This window comes from Spermophilus citellus, assembly GCF_964194105.1.
Source record: "Spermophilus citellus genome assembly, chromosome: 2".
Lineage (NCBI taxonomy): Eukaryota > Metazoa > Chordata > Mammalia > Rodentia > Sciuridae > Spermophilus > Spermophilus citellus.
The window spans coordinates 241,755,283-241,770,594 of record NC_138183.1 but is presented as its reverse complement, the minus strand read 5'-3'; the positions used below and the strand labels follow the sequence as shown (position 1 = coordinate 241,770,594).

General features: G+C 33.6%; 2 protein-coding genes across 2 annotated transcripts; both read left to right on the top strand.

Annotated features, from left to right (window-relative positions):
* Nucleotides 1-876: 876 nt before the first annotated feature.
* Nucleotides 877-1,812, top strand: LOC308641874 (olfactory receptor 5M5-like; the record flags this gene model as incomplete). The annotated part of the gene is made up of 1 exon (XM_081280456.1): nt 877-1,812. The coding sequence occupies one exon, from the start codon at nt 877-879 to the stop codon at nt 1,810-1,812; it is 936 nt and encodes a 311-aa protein (XP_081136582.1).
* A 6,701-nt stretch (nt 1,813-8,513) lies between these two features.
* Nucleotides 8,514-9,452, top strand: LOC308638861 (olfactory receptor 5M5-like; the record flags this gene model as incomplete). The annotated part of the gene is made up of 1 exon (XM_081276758.1): nt 8,514-9,452. One exon carries the CDS (start codon nt 8,514-8,516, stop codon nt 9,450-9,452), a length of 939 nt encoding a protein of 312 aa, XP_081132884.1.
* Between the last annotated feature and the right edge of the window lie 5,860 nt (nt 9,453-15,312).

Below are 15,312 nucleotides of genomic sequence, written 5' to 3'. Positions count from 1 at the left end.
TGTCATTTGATACATATTTTTCCCCAAACATCACTTTGACATGAACATTTAATACTTCATGTTATTCATAAAATACACTTATATATGTACATTTATATACACACATACATATACCCATCTATATTCAAAAATATCCTACATACATAAGGCATTTAATATTACTTTTGTTCTCATTCAATCAGTAATTTGTTAAGATGTGTGGAAACACACACTGCAAGTGAGATCCTGTATGGGTCATAAAATGAAGAGTTTTGTGATCTGAGGGCCTCCTGAGGTAGACTTCCACTAGGTAAATGAATGTACATTACAGGCTGCAGGAACCTCTAGAAAACTACCTGGGTTCCAGGGGGCAAGAAAAGAGACCCTGGCTCTGTAGGGATATGTTCTACTCAGTGTCACTTTCCTACATTTATTTAGCTGCAAAAACCTAGGGAAGTTTCAATGGTTGATAATTTGCAAAGCACACCCAAAGCTATTTGGTAGGACAAAGTATTTTACTTGGAAAGAAATATCAACATTTCTACTCCTATTTTTAAGGAAATGGTAAATGCACAACTATATTAACACTTACAAAAAGAAGAAAGCTCTTCAAATGTGAAAATTCTTGAAAGAAATCCAATTAAAAATATGATTGCCTTTCTATAAATATGTGCATACATGTGTGTCTGTCTGTGTATCTATCTAGAGAGAGGGCTACATATAAATTTAGATGTTCAAAACACTAATCATACATTACCTTTGAGATTTCTTTTTGCATATGGATTTAAAGTTTGATGAAGAAGAAATATCAGATGACATTAGGTGGGTGACGCAAAAATGACAAAAGCCAGGTTCATTTTTTTTTTTTTTTGGCCTTTATTGAAGGGAGAAAACAGAATGTTAAAGAAAAACCACACGTTGGTGACTGAGTTTATCCTGCTGGGACTGACAGATCGAGCAGAGCTGCAGCCTGTCCTTTTTGTGGTGTTCTTAGTCATCTACCTCATCATAGTAACTGGCAATGTGACCATGATTTTCTTAATCAGAAGTGACTCAAAGCTTCACACCCCAATGTACTTCTTCCTCAGTCACCTGTCCTTTGTAGATCTCTGTTATGCCACGAACATCACCCCTCAGATGCTGGTTAACTTCTTGTCCAAGAGAAAAACCATTTCCTTCACTGGTTGCTTTATACAATTCCACTTTTTCATTGCCCTGGTGATCACAGACTATTATATGCTCACAGTGATGGCCTATGACCGCTACATGGCCATCTGCAAGCCCTTGCTATATGGTAGCAAGATGTCCAGGCGTGTGTGTCTCTCTCTTGTGGTGGCTACTTATGTTTATGGCTTTGCAAATGGTCTGGCCCAGACCATCCTGATGCTTTGTCTCTCCTTCTGTGGACCCAATGAGATTAATCACTTTTATTGTGCAGACCCACCTCTCCTGGTACTGGCCTGCTCAGATACCTATGTCAAGGAGACTACTATGTTTGTGGGGGCTGGATCCAACCTCACCTGCTCCCTCACCATCATCCTCATCTCCTATGTTTTCATCTTTGCTGCCATTCTTCGAATCCGCTCTGCTGAGGGCAGGCAGAAGGCCTTCTCTACCTGTGGGTCCCACCTGATGGCCGTCACAGTTTTTTATGGAACATTGTTCTGTATGTACCTGCGTCCCCCTTCTGAGGCATCTGTGGAACAGGGGAAAATTGTGGCTGTATTTTACATCTTTGTGAGTCCCATGTTAAACCCTTTGATCTACAGCCTGAGGAACAAAGATGTTAAAATGGCAATAAGGAAAGTTGTCAAAAAGGAATTGTTTGGTTAATAAGCTGGTGTAATATATTTTTATTATGTAACCAACTTATGAGCACTTTAAGAAATTATTTTGTGTTGATTATTTTTGCTCTCTTATAATTCACATGCAAAAGTTTAAGAATATGTTATTCTCTAGAGTTTAGTTGTTGTATTTTTTATAAAAAGCATAGAAAGTGAATGTCAAACCATTACCGTTTATAATGCTTTATAAAGTCATTAAAGAACTGAAAATTTCATCCATGGTACTCCCACTGGTAGAAAGTTGTAGAACTTGAAATTAAGAAATTTGGTAGTTACACCAATTCATTAATTTTTTATGGATCTTAATGTCCATATATCTTCCACCAAAACAACTGTATTAATTGTGTTTTTTTCTTTAATTCATATTATATGGTAATTAATATCTTTTGGGCATATCTCAGATAATTATTTTAAGAAATATCTTTAAATGATTTTTTTGATTCTTTGGAGTTAACGCTCATGAGATTAATGTGGAAATATCCAGAGGATTGTGGGTGGTGTGGGTGGTGCTGGAAATTGTATAGAGTCTTTGCATGGCAGACAAGAGCTCTGCCACTGATCCACAACCAAGCCTTGGTTCATGGTTTTTCTTATGCATATGCATTCCTATTTATCATTGACCTGTCCTCCCCTCTTTCTTTTTCATTGCCTATTATTTTCTACATGGAGGTTTTCTTTTATGTCCTAGGCACATAATGTATGGATTTTATATGCATTTGTAAAATTCACTATAAGGGATCACTTTCATTTATTCATTGCTTATTCAAATTTCTCTCATGACAAATCTTTATTATTTGCTTTCTCTGTGTTAAAACTGTGAAGTTTATATTTTTAATTTTAGACTTCTTTGTAAAGATATACATCGTTTATTTCTATGCCCCTATGTAATATCTGTTTTCATTTTTCTCTGTTTTTAATGTCATAATTTTGAAATGCTAACATTTTATTACTTTTAAATATTGTTAAATGATTTATATTTCGCTCTGTTTTGTCATTCTTTCTTCTTAGGAAATTAAACTGTTTTTTGACAGATGAATGAGTTGATATTTACCTGTATTATTAACTAATCATTAGGACTTAACTTATTAAATTCCATAATAAACTGTTTTTAGGCTATAACCAAAAATAGAAACTAATTTAAAACCCTCCTCTGTTGGCACAACTAATCATTAAATCTTTACATGTCATATTTGCTTTGGATACTCACATACTCCCTACATAATTTTCTGCTTCTTTCCCCATTTCCTATAGTAGAAACTAATAAGAATTTAATGCTTCTAATATCTTTATAAAGTTACATCACTTTCCAAGTGTGTATATATCCACAGAATTAATTAGTATTAATTTGGCTAAATTTAAATTGATGGACATGAAATCACTTTACATATTTTGTGTAATTCATGTAATTTTTTAGTAACATTGGTTTTGTTTTTCCATGTTAATTCATGCAGCAGTGATTTTTATTAATAAAGGCTATGCCAATATATAAATGTGTCATGATATATGCATCTATTCAACTACCAGTGAACAATTATATTTCCCAAATATTTTTCATATTTCCTGAGAATATGAAAACTAAGTGATCACATTGCTTGTAGAATTCTCAAATATGTACCAGTGAGAATGTTTCATGAAGCTTGGTTACTTCTGGGTCATAAAATATAAACATCTTTAAATTTAGTACATATTTTCACTTTGTCAATTCACACACCTGCCAGCTCTCCGTGAATGTTCTCTTTATTCCACATTCCTGCCAACACATGGTTGTCAGACTGAAATTTTTCCTAGAATGACGAATGTAAAGTGCATTTTAATTTCTTCTTTAAGGTTGAGTCATCACTACAAATGAAATTAAGTGTTTTCATGTGTATTGACATTAATAGAAGATTTATCTCCTCTTTTCAGTTTTTTTGGCCACATTCTTTATGTACATTTCTGCTGAATTATTTTATATTTATTTCATCCATTTGTAATAACTCCTATGTATTCTGTACTATGTCCAAATTTTTTGGTGTTATATGCATTACAAACATCTTCAGCCTCTTTATACCTTGTGTTTTATCTTTTTGCATGACATATTTAGTGGTTGACTATTATAGTTCTGTTTTGTATTGTTTTGTTTATTAAGGTGCAGTGATCGAACAGAGATGTACGGCTGCTAGAAAAGTGCTTTGCCACTTGCCCACTTCTTCAGCTCAACATTTCAAATTTAACCATATTCTCATTGTACTCTCTATCTTATCTAAACGATTATTTTTTATAAGTATATTCCCTGCATTTTCATCCAGTGCTTTCGGGTTTTGCTCTTGCATATTAAGCACTTTATTTCTCCTAGTATTGCCAGATTTTCAGAATAAAATAAAATACCATTTAAAATTAATAACAGATTTTCTAGTTTTTGAATACCTCTTACTTACCTAATTAGTTTTGATGCCAAATGTGCCTTATGAGAAGCTTTTAATATTCAGATCAGTCTGCTTATGTTATCTTTATTCTTGGATCAATATGTCATCCCCTTCATCAATAAAAATTATCTTAATATAAATAGTTTAAGACCACTTGTCTAGAAGTTTTCATTATAGCATTTAAAAAGTATCCCTGAGAGAAATTATCTTTAAAATATATGCAAACATCTGTACCCTGTCTCAAGTTGAAATCCATCATGTGGTGGAAAGGCTTATCAAACATACCTCTTTCGTGCAGCGCTGGTGTTGAAGTGAAAGGGAAAGGAAAACAAATTTATTTGTGGCACATATTTAGTGCTCTATCTACTAAAAACATCTGGTGGCTTAAGATATTTCAGAATTTATAGTGTTTTGCAAATATCAAACTTCAAAAGAAAAAAGGCGAGATGCTTATAACATAGTTTGGAAGACCAGATTATATTGTTCTATTTTATGCATGTATAAATGTGTAACAATGAGTCCCACTATTAGAGACTATTAGGTATAATTATAACACACCAATTTTAAAGAGAGAAGGCTGATGTGTTCCCTTGGATCCAGAAGCAGAGTTTCCTATTGTTGTGGAATTCACTTATCATGTCTTAATCCTGCCACAGTGGATTCCTTATGCCATGTGCATCTTCACTGGAACTATATATATATTAAAATGGGAAAGAGAAAAGTCCCACTCCCCCCAAACCATTGAATAAAATAAAAGAAAATTAATAAATAACACTACTTCTGTTGGACATTTGTTAAGGTCAGAAGATAAAATTTAATATCACTGATTCCCAAACTTCATTTATAAATTAAGAATAATCTAACAAATTTCAATTTCCTGTAAATAATTTAAGAGGGATGATGTTTGCCATGTCTTTTTTTAGAGAGAGAGAGAGAGAGAGAGAGAGAGGGAAGTTTTTAAATATTTTTTTTTTTTAGTTTTCGGTGGACACACATCTTTATTTTATTTTTATGAGGTGCTGAGGATTGAACCCAGCACCTCACTTATACCAGGCGAGCGCGCTACCACTTGAGCCACATCCCCAAACCCTGCCATGCCTTTTTAAATGCAATACAAATGCTATCTTATACTATTTCATTGAATTAAATTTAAATTATGTACACAATGGAAGAAGCAGAATCATAAAAGCAATACAAATTGGATTCTTTATACACACATATACATACATAGAATATATATGTATTACAGAATATGATTCCATTTATGACAGTTCATATGTACATTATATATCTACACACATATAGCTGTATTAGGTAGATATTATGTACATATCATATAGATATAATGTACAAATAATGTACATGTTATGACTGCATTTCTGAACTTAAGGAAAACTCACTTAAAAATTGAGAATACAGGCAGGATTCAATAAATCAGTCAAAGGAGGTGAAGAGTCAGGGGCTAATGGAAAAAAAACAAAAACAAAAACAACAAAACAAACCAAGAAGCCAACAAAACAAAAAATACTTCTACTCTTCTGGCCAAAGAAGCTAGGGAAATGATTATTGTCACTGCTGAGATTTAGAACAAGAAGAAAATCCCTTGTAACCTTCTTCCCCAGGATACAGCCAGTTAGAAATTTCTTAGATGGCTGTGTTCACTCTTATTCATACTGATGCAGGGGAGTTTGAGAAAGACTCTTCTCTGTCCTCTCCACATTTCATTGTTTGCTGATTGGCCAATGCCAGTTTTAAACTCTATACCAAAGGAGCTTCTCTGATGATGTCCTTAATTTCAAATACATAAAATAAAGCAGAGAAAAATAGACAAGGCCTTTAATGGAAGAAGAGGGGTAAAGGGAGGACCCCTCCACACACCTGTATTGTCTGGAAATGCACAATGTTCCTATGGCTATGAAATATTAATTCAATTTAAAGAGATAAAGCCATAAGGCCAAATCTGTTAATAGTTAATTCAGGAAAAATAAATTATTTTCCAAACTCCAAAACTTTCTCCTTATACTACATACCATTCTATTTTATAGGTTATAGACAGGAGAACTTAATATTTCCCTAAATAAAACAAATATTAAAACACTCACCATAAACTAAATACATAATTCCCCTGGCTCCACTATTCTTGGGAGATTTTATTCCCTAATGAAGTGGGGAGTTAGAAAAATTAAAGATCTTAATGAGTGTAAGCTTTCCAGAATGACAGAATTGTGATTTTTTTCATAATCTAAATAAATTTCTGTGAGAAATAATTGAACCACAGAGATTTGGTATCTACGAGGTGATTTTATTATAAGCTATTCAGTTTGTTAACACCAATGCCGTTGATGTGAAATCACTCTCCATTTTGAGGTAGGATTAGGCTTGTTTCTTTTAAAGTTTTTAATCCAGAAATAAACATACCAATTGATAAAAATAAGTTAGGCTGAATCCTAATCTCATGAATTAGCTAACTAATCTATTTCAAGATTACTATTCTTCCTAAAGGGAGATACTTACTAAGAAATTTTGTATATTTGAGTAAGGGTTTATAGTATTAAAATGCCTTAAAAGGTGTATTTCATAAAGGTGCCTTCTTTCAATTTATTTTTCTCACTCAAATTGAGTTATGATCACATGCCAAGAAGATACTACCTTCATTAAAGCCAAAGGGAAATGGGTTAGATACTGTGGGAGGCAGAGCAGTGGCAGAAAACATGAGAGAACTTCAGGGTAATGTGAATTTCAAGAGTGCAAAGCCTAAAAGGCCCTTAGCTCCACTGATGTCCATTGTAAATGCTGCTCTCTGAGATTGCTGACTCAAACCATCTAGGATGTTTGGTGCATTCTCTTAAAACGAACTAAAACTAATTTTCTAAAATACCCTGTTAAATTATCTAGCATGCCCATATTTTGCTTGCATTATCGCATTTCCCATAGCAAAATATGAATGGAGATGCTAATTCTTTTGAATATTTATTAGCATTCCATAAATATAGAGAATAAAAATACCATTCCATCACCAAAAGTGCATTTGTCTCTTTGACAATTGTTTTAGTAAAATTCACTTGGACCTCATGGACTTAAAAGAAGAAAAGCATAAAATATTTTGAATTTCCTTTGAGATAGGTGAGTTCTGCCTCTTTCCCTAGCCAATTGTCCAAAGAGCACTTGAGTGTTAAATTTATATGTTTTCTTGCAGCTTAACTGTTTTTTCCATCATTGTTTTTTTTTCAGCTTCTTAAAAGGAGTCATTTTACCAAGATCACCAGTGGGTATGTGCCATTAAAGAAGGATGTGGGTTTTCCATGGTTGTTCTCCATGGTCCCTGCTATTCTCCCCAAATGTTGGGAGATGTACTTCATGATATTTTAAGTGCTCTCCCAGTTGTATAATTATTATGATTATTATTTGACTATGATGCAAAGAATATATAGAATATATACTTTATGCTTTGAGGAAGCTTATTGAATTTGTGATATAGCATTTTTAACCATTTATCCAGAAGTTAGAGTAAGGAAGAATGACAGCAAATAGTTATGGTATAGGGATTACTCGTTCAGTTTTTCATCATTATTCTTCCTCTACCTTACCGTAGCCCCTTGTTGCAATACGTTTTCCTCAAAACAACTGCAACATGAATATTTAATACCCTCAACATATGAGTATGGAAATGGTGCTATTTATGGATTTATAGAAAGATATTTATACATATTCTGTATACACTCAGATGACTGAGATTTATCTTTTTTACCTTAACCTATTCTATTAACCTATTCAACACCCTGCTTAATTTCCCTAAGTTCATTTAGCTGTGGAAAATCTACATAAGTTTCAATGGTAGATAATTTAGAAACTTCATCCAAAGCTATATAATAAGAAAAAGGATTGTGGTTTCAAAGAAAATTAACTTTTGCTACCCTATGTTCCAGAATATTTTGAGTGAATAAATATGAAAAACAATTGCCAAAGATAGGGCCTCTTTAAACATAAAAAGACATGATAAGAGGAATTCACAAATCCATTTAAAATATGAATGTCTGTTTTATATATATATATATATATATATATCTTTATGTGTGGAGTCTCATATTAATTTACATGTTTCAAATATTGAACACATGCTATATTGGCTTTTCCTTTGTGGCACCTTTGTGGCACATGAATGTGTAAGTCTGAAATAAGGGGAAGAATTATCAGATGGCATGATGGAAGTATCTTATAAATGACAAAATTCAAATGCATTTTCCTTTCCTTTCCTTTAGACCTTATTTACAATCAAGAAAACATAATGTTGAAGAAAAACCACACGGTGGTGACTGAGTTTATTCTGCTGGGACTGACAGATCGAGCAGAGCTGCAGCCTGTCCTTTTTGTGGTGTTTTTAGTCATCTACCTCGTCACAGTAATTGGCAATGTGACAATGATTTTCTTAATCAGAGCTGACTCAAAGCTTCACACCCCAATGTACTTCTTCCTTAGCCACCTGTCCTTTGTAGATCTCTGTTATGCCACTACTGTTGCTCCTCAGATGCTGGTTAACTTCTTGTCCAAGAGAAAAAACATTTCCTTCATTAGCTGCATAATACAATTCCAATTTTTCATTTCCCTGGTGATAACTGATTATTATATGCTTGCAGTGATGGCTTATGACCGCTACATGGCCATCTGCAAGCCCTTGTTATACAGTAGCAAAATGTCCAGGCGTGTGTGTCTCTCTCTTGTTGTTGCTGATTATATTTATGGCTTTGCAAATGGACTGGTGCAGACCATCCTGATGCTTCGTTTGTCCTTCTGTGGACCCAATGAGATTAATCACTTTTATTGTGCAGACCCCCCTTTAATGGTGCTAGCCTGCTCAGATACCTATGCCAAGAGAATGGCCATGTTTGTGGTGGCTGGGTCCAACCTCACCTGCTCTCTGACCATCATCCTCATCTCCTACATTTTCATCTTTGCTGCCATTCTTCGAATCCGCTCTGCTGAGGGCAGGCAGAAGGCCTTCTCTACCTGTGGGTCCCATCTCACTACTGTCACTATATTTTATGGAACATTGTTCTGCATGCACCTGCGGCCCCCTTCTGAGACATCTGTAGAGCAAGGGAAAATTGTGGCTGTATTTTACATCTTTGTGAGTCCCATGCTAAACCCTATGATCTACAGCCTGAGGAACAAAGATGTTAAAATAGCAATAAGAAAAGTTTTTAAAAAAGAATTGTTTGCTAAATAAACATGTCAAATCTACACAGGATTTCCTTATTATCCAATTTGTGAGTACTTTAATAAATCATTTCCTTTCACTGATTATTCTTTGTCTCTTTCAATTCATATATAGAATTGTAAGTATGGAGGCCAGGCAATGGTGGAACACACCTGTAATTTCAGTGGCTGAGGAGGCTGAGACAGGAGTTCAATGCCAGCCTCAGCAATGGCGAGGTGCTAAGAAACTTAGTGAGACCCTGTCTCTAAATAAAATACAAAATAGTTCTGGGGATGTGGCTCAGTGGTTAAGCTCCCCTGAGTTCAATCCCTGGTACCCCCTACCCCTCAAAAAAAGAATTGTAAGTATTTTGTAAGTTATCATCTAGAATTTGTAGCACCATCTCAGTGAATGTTAAATATAGTATAGAAATTAAAATATGAAATCAGAGGCAATTATTGTTCTCTACTCTGTGAAGAACTCATAATTCTGTATATAGTGCTCATACTGGTGCAAATTCTAAAACAGAACTACCAATTGCCATATCAATAACAATTATTAGATACCTACAGTGCTTAATAACTTCCAAACTATTTCCAAAATGTTGTCAATCATAGACGGTGATGATATTTTCCTTTTATTCAAATTATATGCATTAATTAATTTTTTTCTAAATGTCATAGGTTATTTCAAATCACATATATTTCAAGTGATATTACTGATTAAATAGAATACTCATGTGAAGTGATTTATAAAAATGTTTAATTTCATTTCAGAGTTTTGTATTTATTTGTTATGAATACACATAACTTTCAATATGTAATCTCTCCTCCTCTAATTCCTTACCATTGCAAGTGTGTTCTTTTTACATAAATAGTTTTTATTTTTTGCATATAACCTTTTAGCCATGGAAATCTATGGGTATTCATATGTGTGTATAAAATTGATTGTAACACTTTTGCTGCTGCTTATTCAATTTTATCTTGTGACAAATCCTTATTCTTTATTTTGCCTGTTTTAAAATTCTGATGTTTATTTTTCTTATTCATTTTAGACTTTTAAAAATTTCTCTATATTTATATAGATGTTTTTATATATAAATGTTTTTGCCATTTATTTTGCCATTTATTTTGAAATGCTAACATTTTATTGTTTTTGATTATTGTAAACAGATTTATATTTAATTTCATTGCTTAATCCTTTGCTGTTAGAAATGATATTTTTCCATGTGTAATTAAGTTCATCCTTACTTATGTCAACAAATTAATTTTATGATTTTACTTGTTATATTTTATAATAAACTATTTCAAACCTTCTATAAAAAATAGAAAAAAATCCTTTTGTAAGCAGAACTAATTATTATTGAAAGTTCACACAAGGTCATATATATTTCAGATATTTGGATAATATAAGGTTGAATCTCCCCCTGCCTGATTCAATTTCTTTCCCCATTTACTGCAATAAACGTCACTATGAATGCAAAGTTTCTCATCCCAAGACTGGGTTACAACATTTTCCAGTGTTTATGTGTTTATAGTTTTATATAGTATGGTTTTACTAGGTTTAAAGTTGATATAAATGAAATAAATCTGTTTATGAATTTTTAATTTTTTTGCTAGCATTATTAGATTTTTTCCCATTCTGATTCATGTAACAGTGATTTTCATCACTATAGTTTATGCCAAAGACACAACAAATGTAACCATGCTATGATTCATAGGTAATTATATAATTATATTTTCCACTTCCTCGATAATGGAAAAACATGGTGACAAGTTATCTTCTGAAATCTTAAGTATTTACCAGTAAAAGAGTTATCCTGTGGGTCAGTAGTTTCTAGGTTGTAGAATATGAAGATTTTTAAACTTACTGTACATTGTGCATTTGTTTAGAAGCATATACTCCTGTAAACAGTGTGTGAGCGCTCTCATTATTCCACATTCTTGCCAAAAAGAGGTATTTTTCAGACTTCTTAATTATTTCCCAGTCTGGTCAATGAAAAGTGAATTCTAAGTTTGGATCATTACAGTTGATATTAAATAGTTTAAATGAATTGATGATAAAATAAATCAAGATTTATTTTTGTAAGTGATATGCCAATATTCTTTGTACATTTTCAGCTGGATTGTTTTGTCATTATTCCATCCATTTGAAATGTATTCCTATATATTCTGTAGTAGATACAAATCTTTAGATGTTATATGCAATGTGAGTATCTCAAAACTGTTTATAACTTATATTTCATTTTTTGTGCATGATATATTTGATAGTGGAAGTGATTCATTTAAACATGTTAAATGTATTAATCTTTTCATTCACATTTTGTATGTGTTGTTAAAAATTCTTTCATTTGATAAAGATATTCTTTAATGTTTTCTTCCAATGTTTTGGGCATGACTTTTGCATACTGAGAACTTTATTTTTTCTAGTATTTCCATTTGTGCATAATATAATAGGAGTGTGTTTTTTAATTTAAAAATCACCAATTGATTATTTCTTAAATACTCCTTAATTTTCTCATTGAATATGTAGTCGAAATTCTCCATTGTCAAGTTTTCATATATGTATCTGGGTTTTTGTGAAATTTTTATTTTAGAATCAATTTCTAAATCCTTTTATCAATAAAATTACCCTAATGAAACTATCTTTATCATCCCTTACAGAAATGCATTCATTAATGGATTTTCCTGAAGGATTTTTTAGAAAAGTTACCTTTAAAATAGGTGCCTATACTATATTCCCTCAAGTCCAGGTCTATGGTTTCTTCATAAGGCGTCTTCGTTCACCCTGTCATTATGTTGAAGAGAATAAGTAAGAAATGTAAGTTAATTGCAGTGTATATGTCCTCCTGTATCCCATTTTGGTGGCCACCACTACAGTATTCCCTTCTTATGGTTTTATGTCCTCCATGATGAATCTCATCAGTTTTTCATGCTTTAATCATCCTTTCTTTCCCACATAAACAGGTTCAATTCCCAAATCAGAAGATATGAGTGTTTGACATGGACATTAGAGGTGCTTTGGAGAAAAATAAAGCAGGGTATGGTTAGGGAGTTGTGGAGTCAGGGTAGGACCCTCTGTGGACATCATATCTGAGCAAGGCCTGAATGAGGAAGTAGCACATAAATGTCTGTTGAAGAGTTTTACAGGCACCCACACAGTAACACAAGAGATATAATAATAATGCTCTTGATTTTTTAAAAGATATAGCAAGGAGACAAATATATGCAGACCAGAGTAAGAAATTAAATAGAAGAGAACTTGAATCCCTCAGGAATATGTTTAGAAGAAGTGGCAGATCACATAAGACTTGACTCTTTCAGGTCAGCATGTAATCATTGTCTCCCTCCAATTCTAGACTACAAGCTGCATAAAGGAAGGAACAATACTGATTTTTCTGGCTGCTCTATAAAAGCCCAGTGTACTTCCTTTTTTATTAAACAATATCAACTCAATATTTATTGAATGAATGGATAAGCTGATGAATAAAGTGAAATGTATGTTTTAGGGACTATAGTTTAACTGGAATTTTGAATAAGGTAGAAGACAGGGTCTGATCATTTCCTTTGGCTGTAATTCAGTTCTGTGCTCAATGGGGCCCAGAAAAATGAAATACTTTTTTGTTTTTTAAGTTCCTAAGTCAGTCAGCTAAGTATAAGTGGTTTACTAGAGACCATTTAGTGAGAAATGTGCGCCTTTATTGTGGATTAAAGGAATGTTTAATATCAAAAGTGTACATAAAATCAATAAATCACATTCTACATGATACATATGTTCCTATATGTGTGCATATGCATGTGAATATCAAGGAAGCCATTTGTTCTGATTTTGTATCTCTGCTTTTCTAGAATATGCACATAACTTATAATTAAATTAGATTAAATATTTATGGAGAGGTATGTATATACATATATACACACAAGCCTACATATATGCTAAAAAGAGACATTAAAGAATGAATGTAAATTGCTTAAATTGGTTACTTCACTTGTGATATCTTAGCAGATTTCAGAGACAGGAAGATCCATTTAGACCATTATGGCTCTGATCTTCTTGAATAAGGATATTGGGACTTGGTGGGAGGAAAAGAGGTGGCAGGTGGTAGTTGACTTATGGATAATATTTTGAAGGTAAAAGTAACAGAATTATCTTATGAACTGTTATGGAGTGTCTGGGAATTATGAGACACTTTCTCCAAAATTCACTTATCTGTTTAGTTATTTTTGTCTGCAAAAATGAACACAGTACTTCCGTTGACTTGAGATGGGGATGCAATGTCTGGAGAATATTAGGGGAAGCCATGAGGAGTTCAGTTGCTATTGATGTTAAGTTGGAGATGTAAGCAGTTACCTCCTAAATTTGGAGTTTGGAAAAGAGGTCAGGTTTCAATATTTAATTTCAGCCTATGTAGTTTTTAGTTGGTATTTTAAACCAGGAAACTGAATAAGATTACCAAAATAGACTAATTATAAAAGAAAGGAGCATCAACAACTGAGCTCTGAGCTACCTAACCATGAAAGTCACAGAAAAAGAGGGAATAAACAAAGCCATGAGGACAAAATCATGTGGTACAAGGAAAATTTAGAGTCCCGTGTCATGGGATATAAGAGAAGAAAACTGCTCAAGAAGAAGTTAGTGATCAGTGAGGCCAAATGTTATTGGATGGACAAGAAAGCTGAGCATACAGACCCAAGCAGCAGATTAAGCAGTGCAAAGGCCCCCAGAGACTTTCACAAGAGCAGTTTCATGGAGTGAAGGAGGGAAAATGGGATTCAAGTGAGCTTAAAGAAAACAGCACAGGAGACCTGCACAGGACAAGTCCATTTAGCTGTTGTCAACACCCTTAGTTGCTAAGGGGGAGGAAGAGTGGTAGAATGGCAGGTGAGGGAGGCAGGAGGATCAAGGCAAGAAGAGAGAAGATGTGGGATGTGGGATGTGGGCAAATAAGGGCCACACACCAAAGACCTCAGACAAGTACACAAATGTAGATTAAGTTTTAAATAAAATATTTTACTGAGGTTTCTTTTGGATTTTTTTTCTTTTTTACATTAAAAAGCAAAGAGTTGTAAAGCACACGTTTCTCAAAATATGGTAGAAGTACTCTATGATACTGAATAAAATACCTGATTTTTTATTTACAATGCATTCTGTTGGTCTCCTTATCACAGCAACGGAATCAAACACTCTGAGACATAAGTATGAGCAATCATGTAATGGTAACTATGCGTTGTCTTGGAATTCAGGGATAATCAAGAACGAATGGGATGTGTGTGTGTGTGGGTCCTTGTTTTTCTAATCATCTTCATGATCACCAGAGTCAAAATTTTGGCCAATTTCTACTATTCAGGACTGACTTAGAACTCCACACTGTATTGTTATTTCTCGTCAGAAACATGTTCCTTGTTGGCTTCTGTTATTCTTCTATCATTGACGATAATAGGCTGTCAATTTATGAGTAGAGAACCTAGACATTTCATATAATACATGTGTCATGCAGTTCTTTTTGTTTGCTGGCATCAAGGTCTGTCATAATCAATTATTGTTTTGTGGACATCTGAAGCCTTCTCCCATCAGTCATGATATGCTCCCATCCATCATCCCTAGTGTTGGGCACCTATTTACAGCCTTCATTAATACTGTTATTAACACTGCCTTTGCCTAATGCATCTCTTGCTGCTCAGTTATCAATGACCTTTTTCTGTCACACTGCCCCATTCTGAAACCCCCCTTGTCTTCAACACCCATCACTAAGTTGTCCTTCCTGCTGTTGACAGTCTTTATGAATTGAACTTTTTCCTCAGGATTCTCATTTCCCAACTCTCCTTCCTCACTGTCGAGAGGATGAGGGTTCGTTTTGCAGAAGGGAGGTGCAAAGCCTTCTCTACTGAAC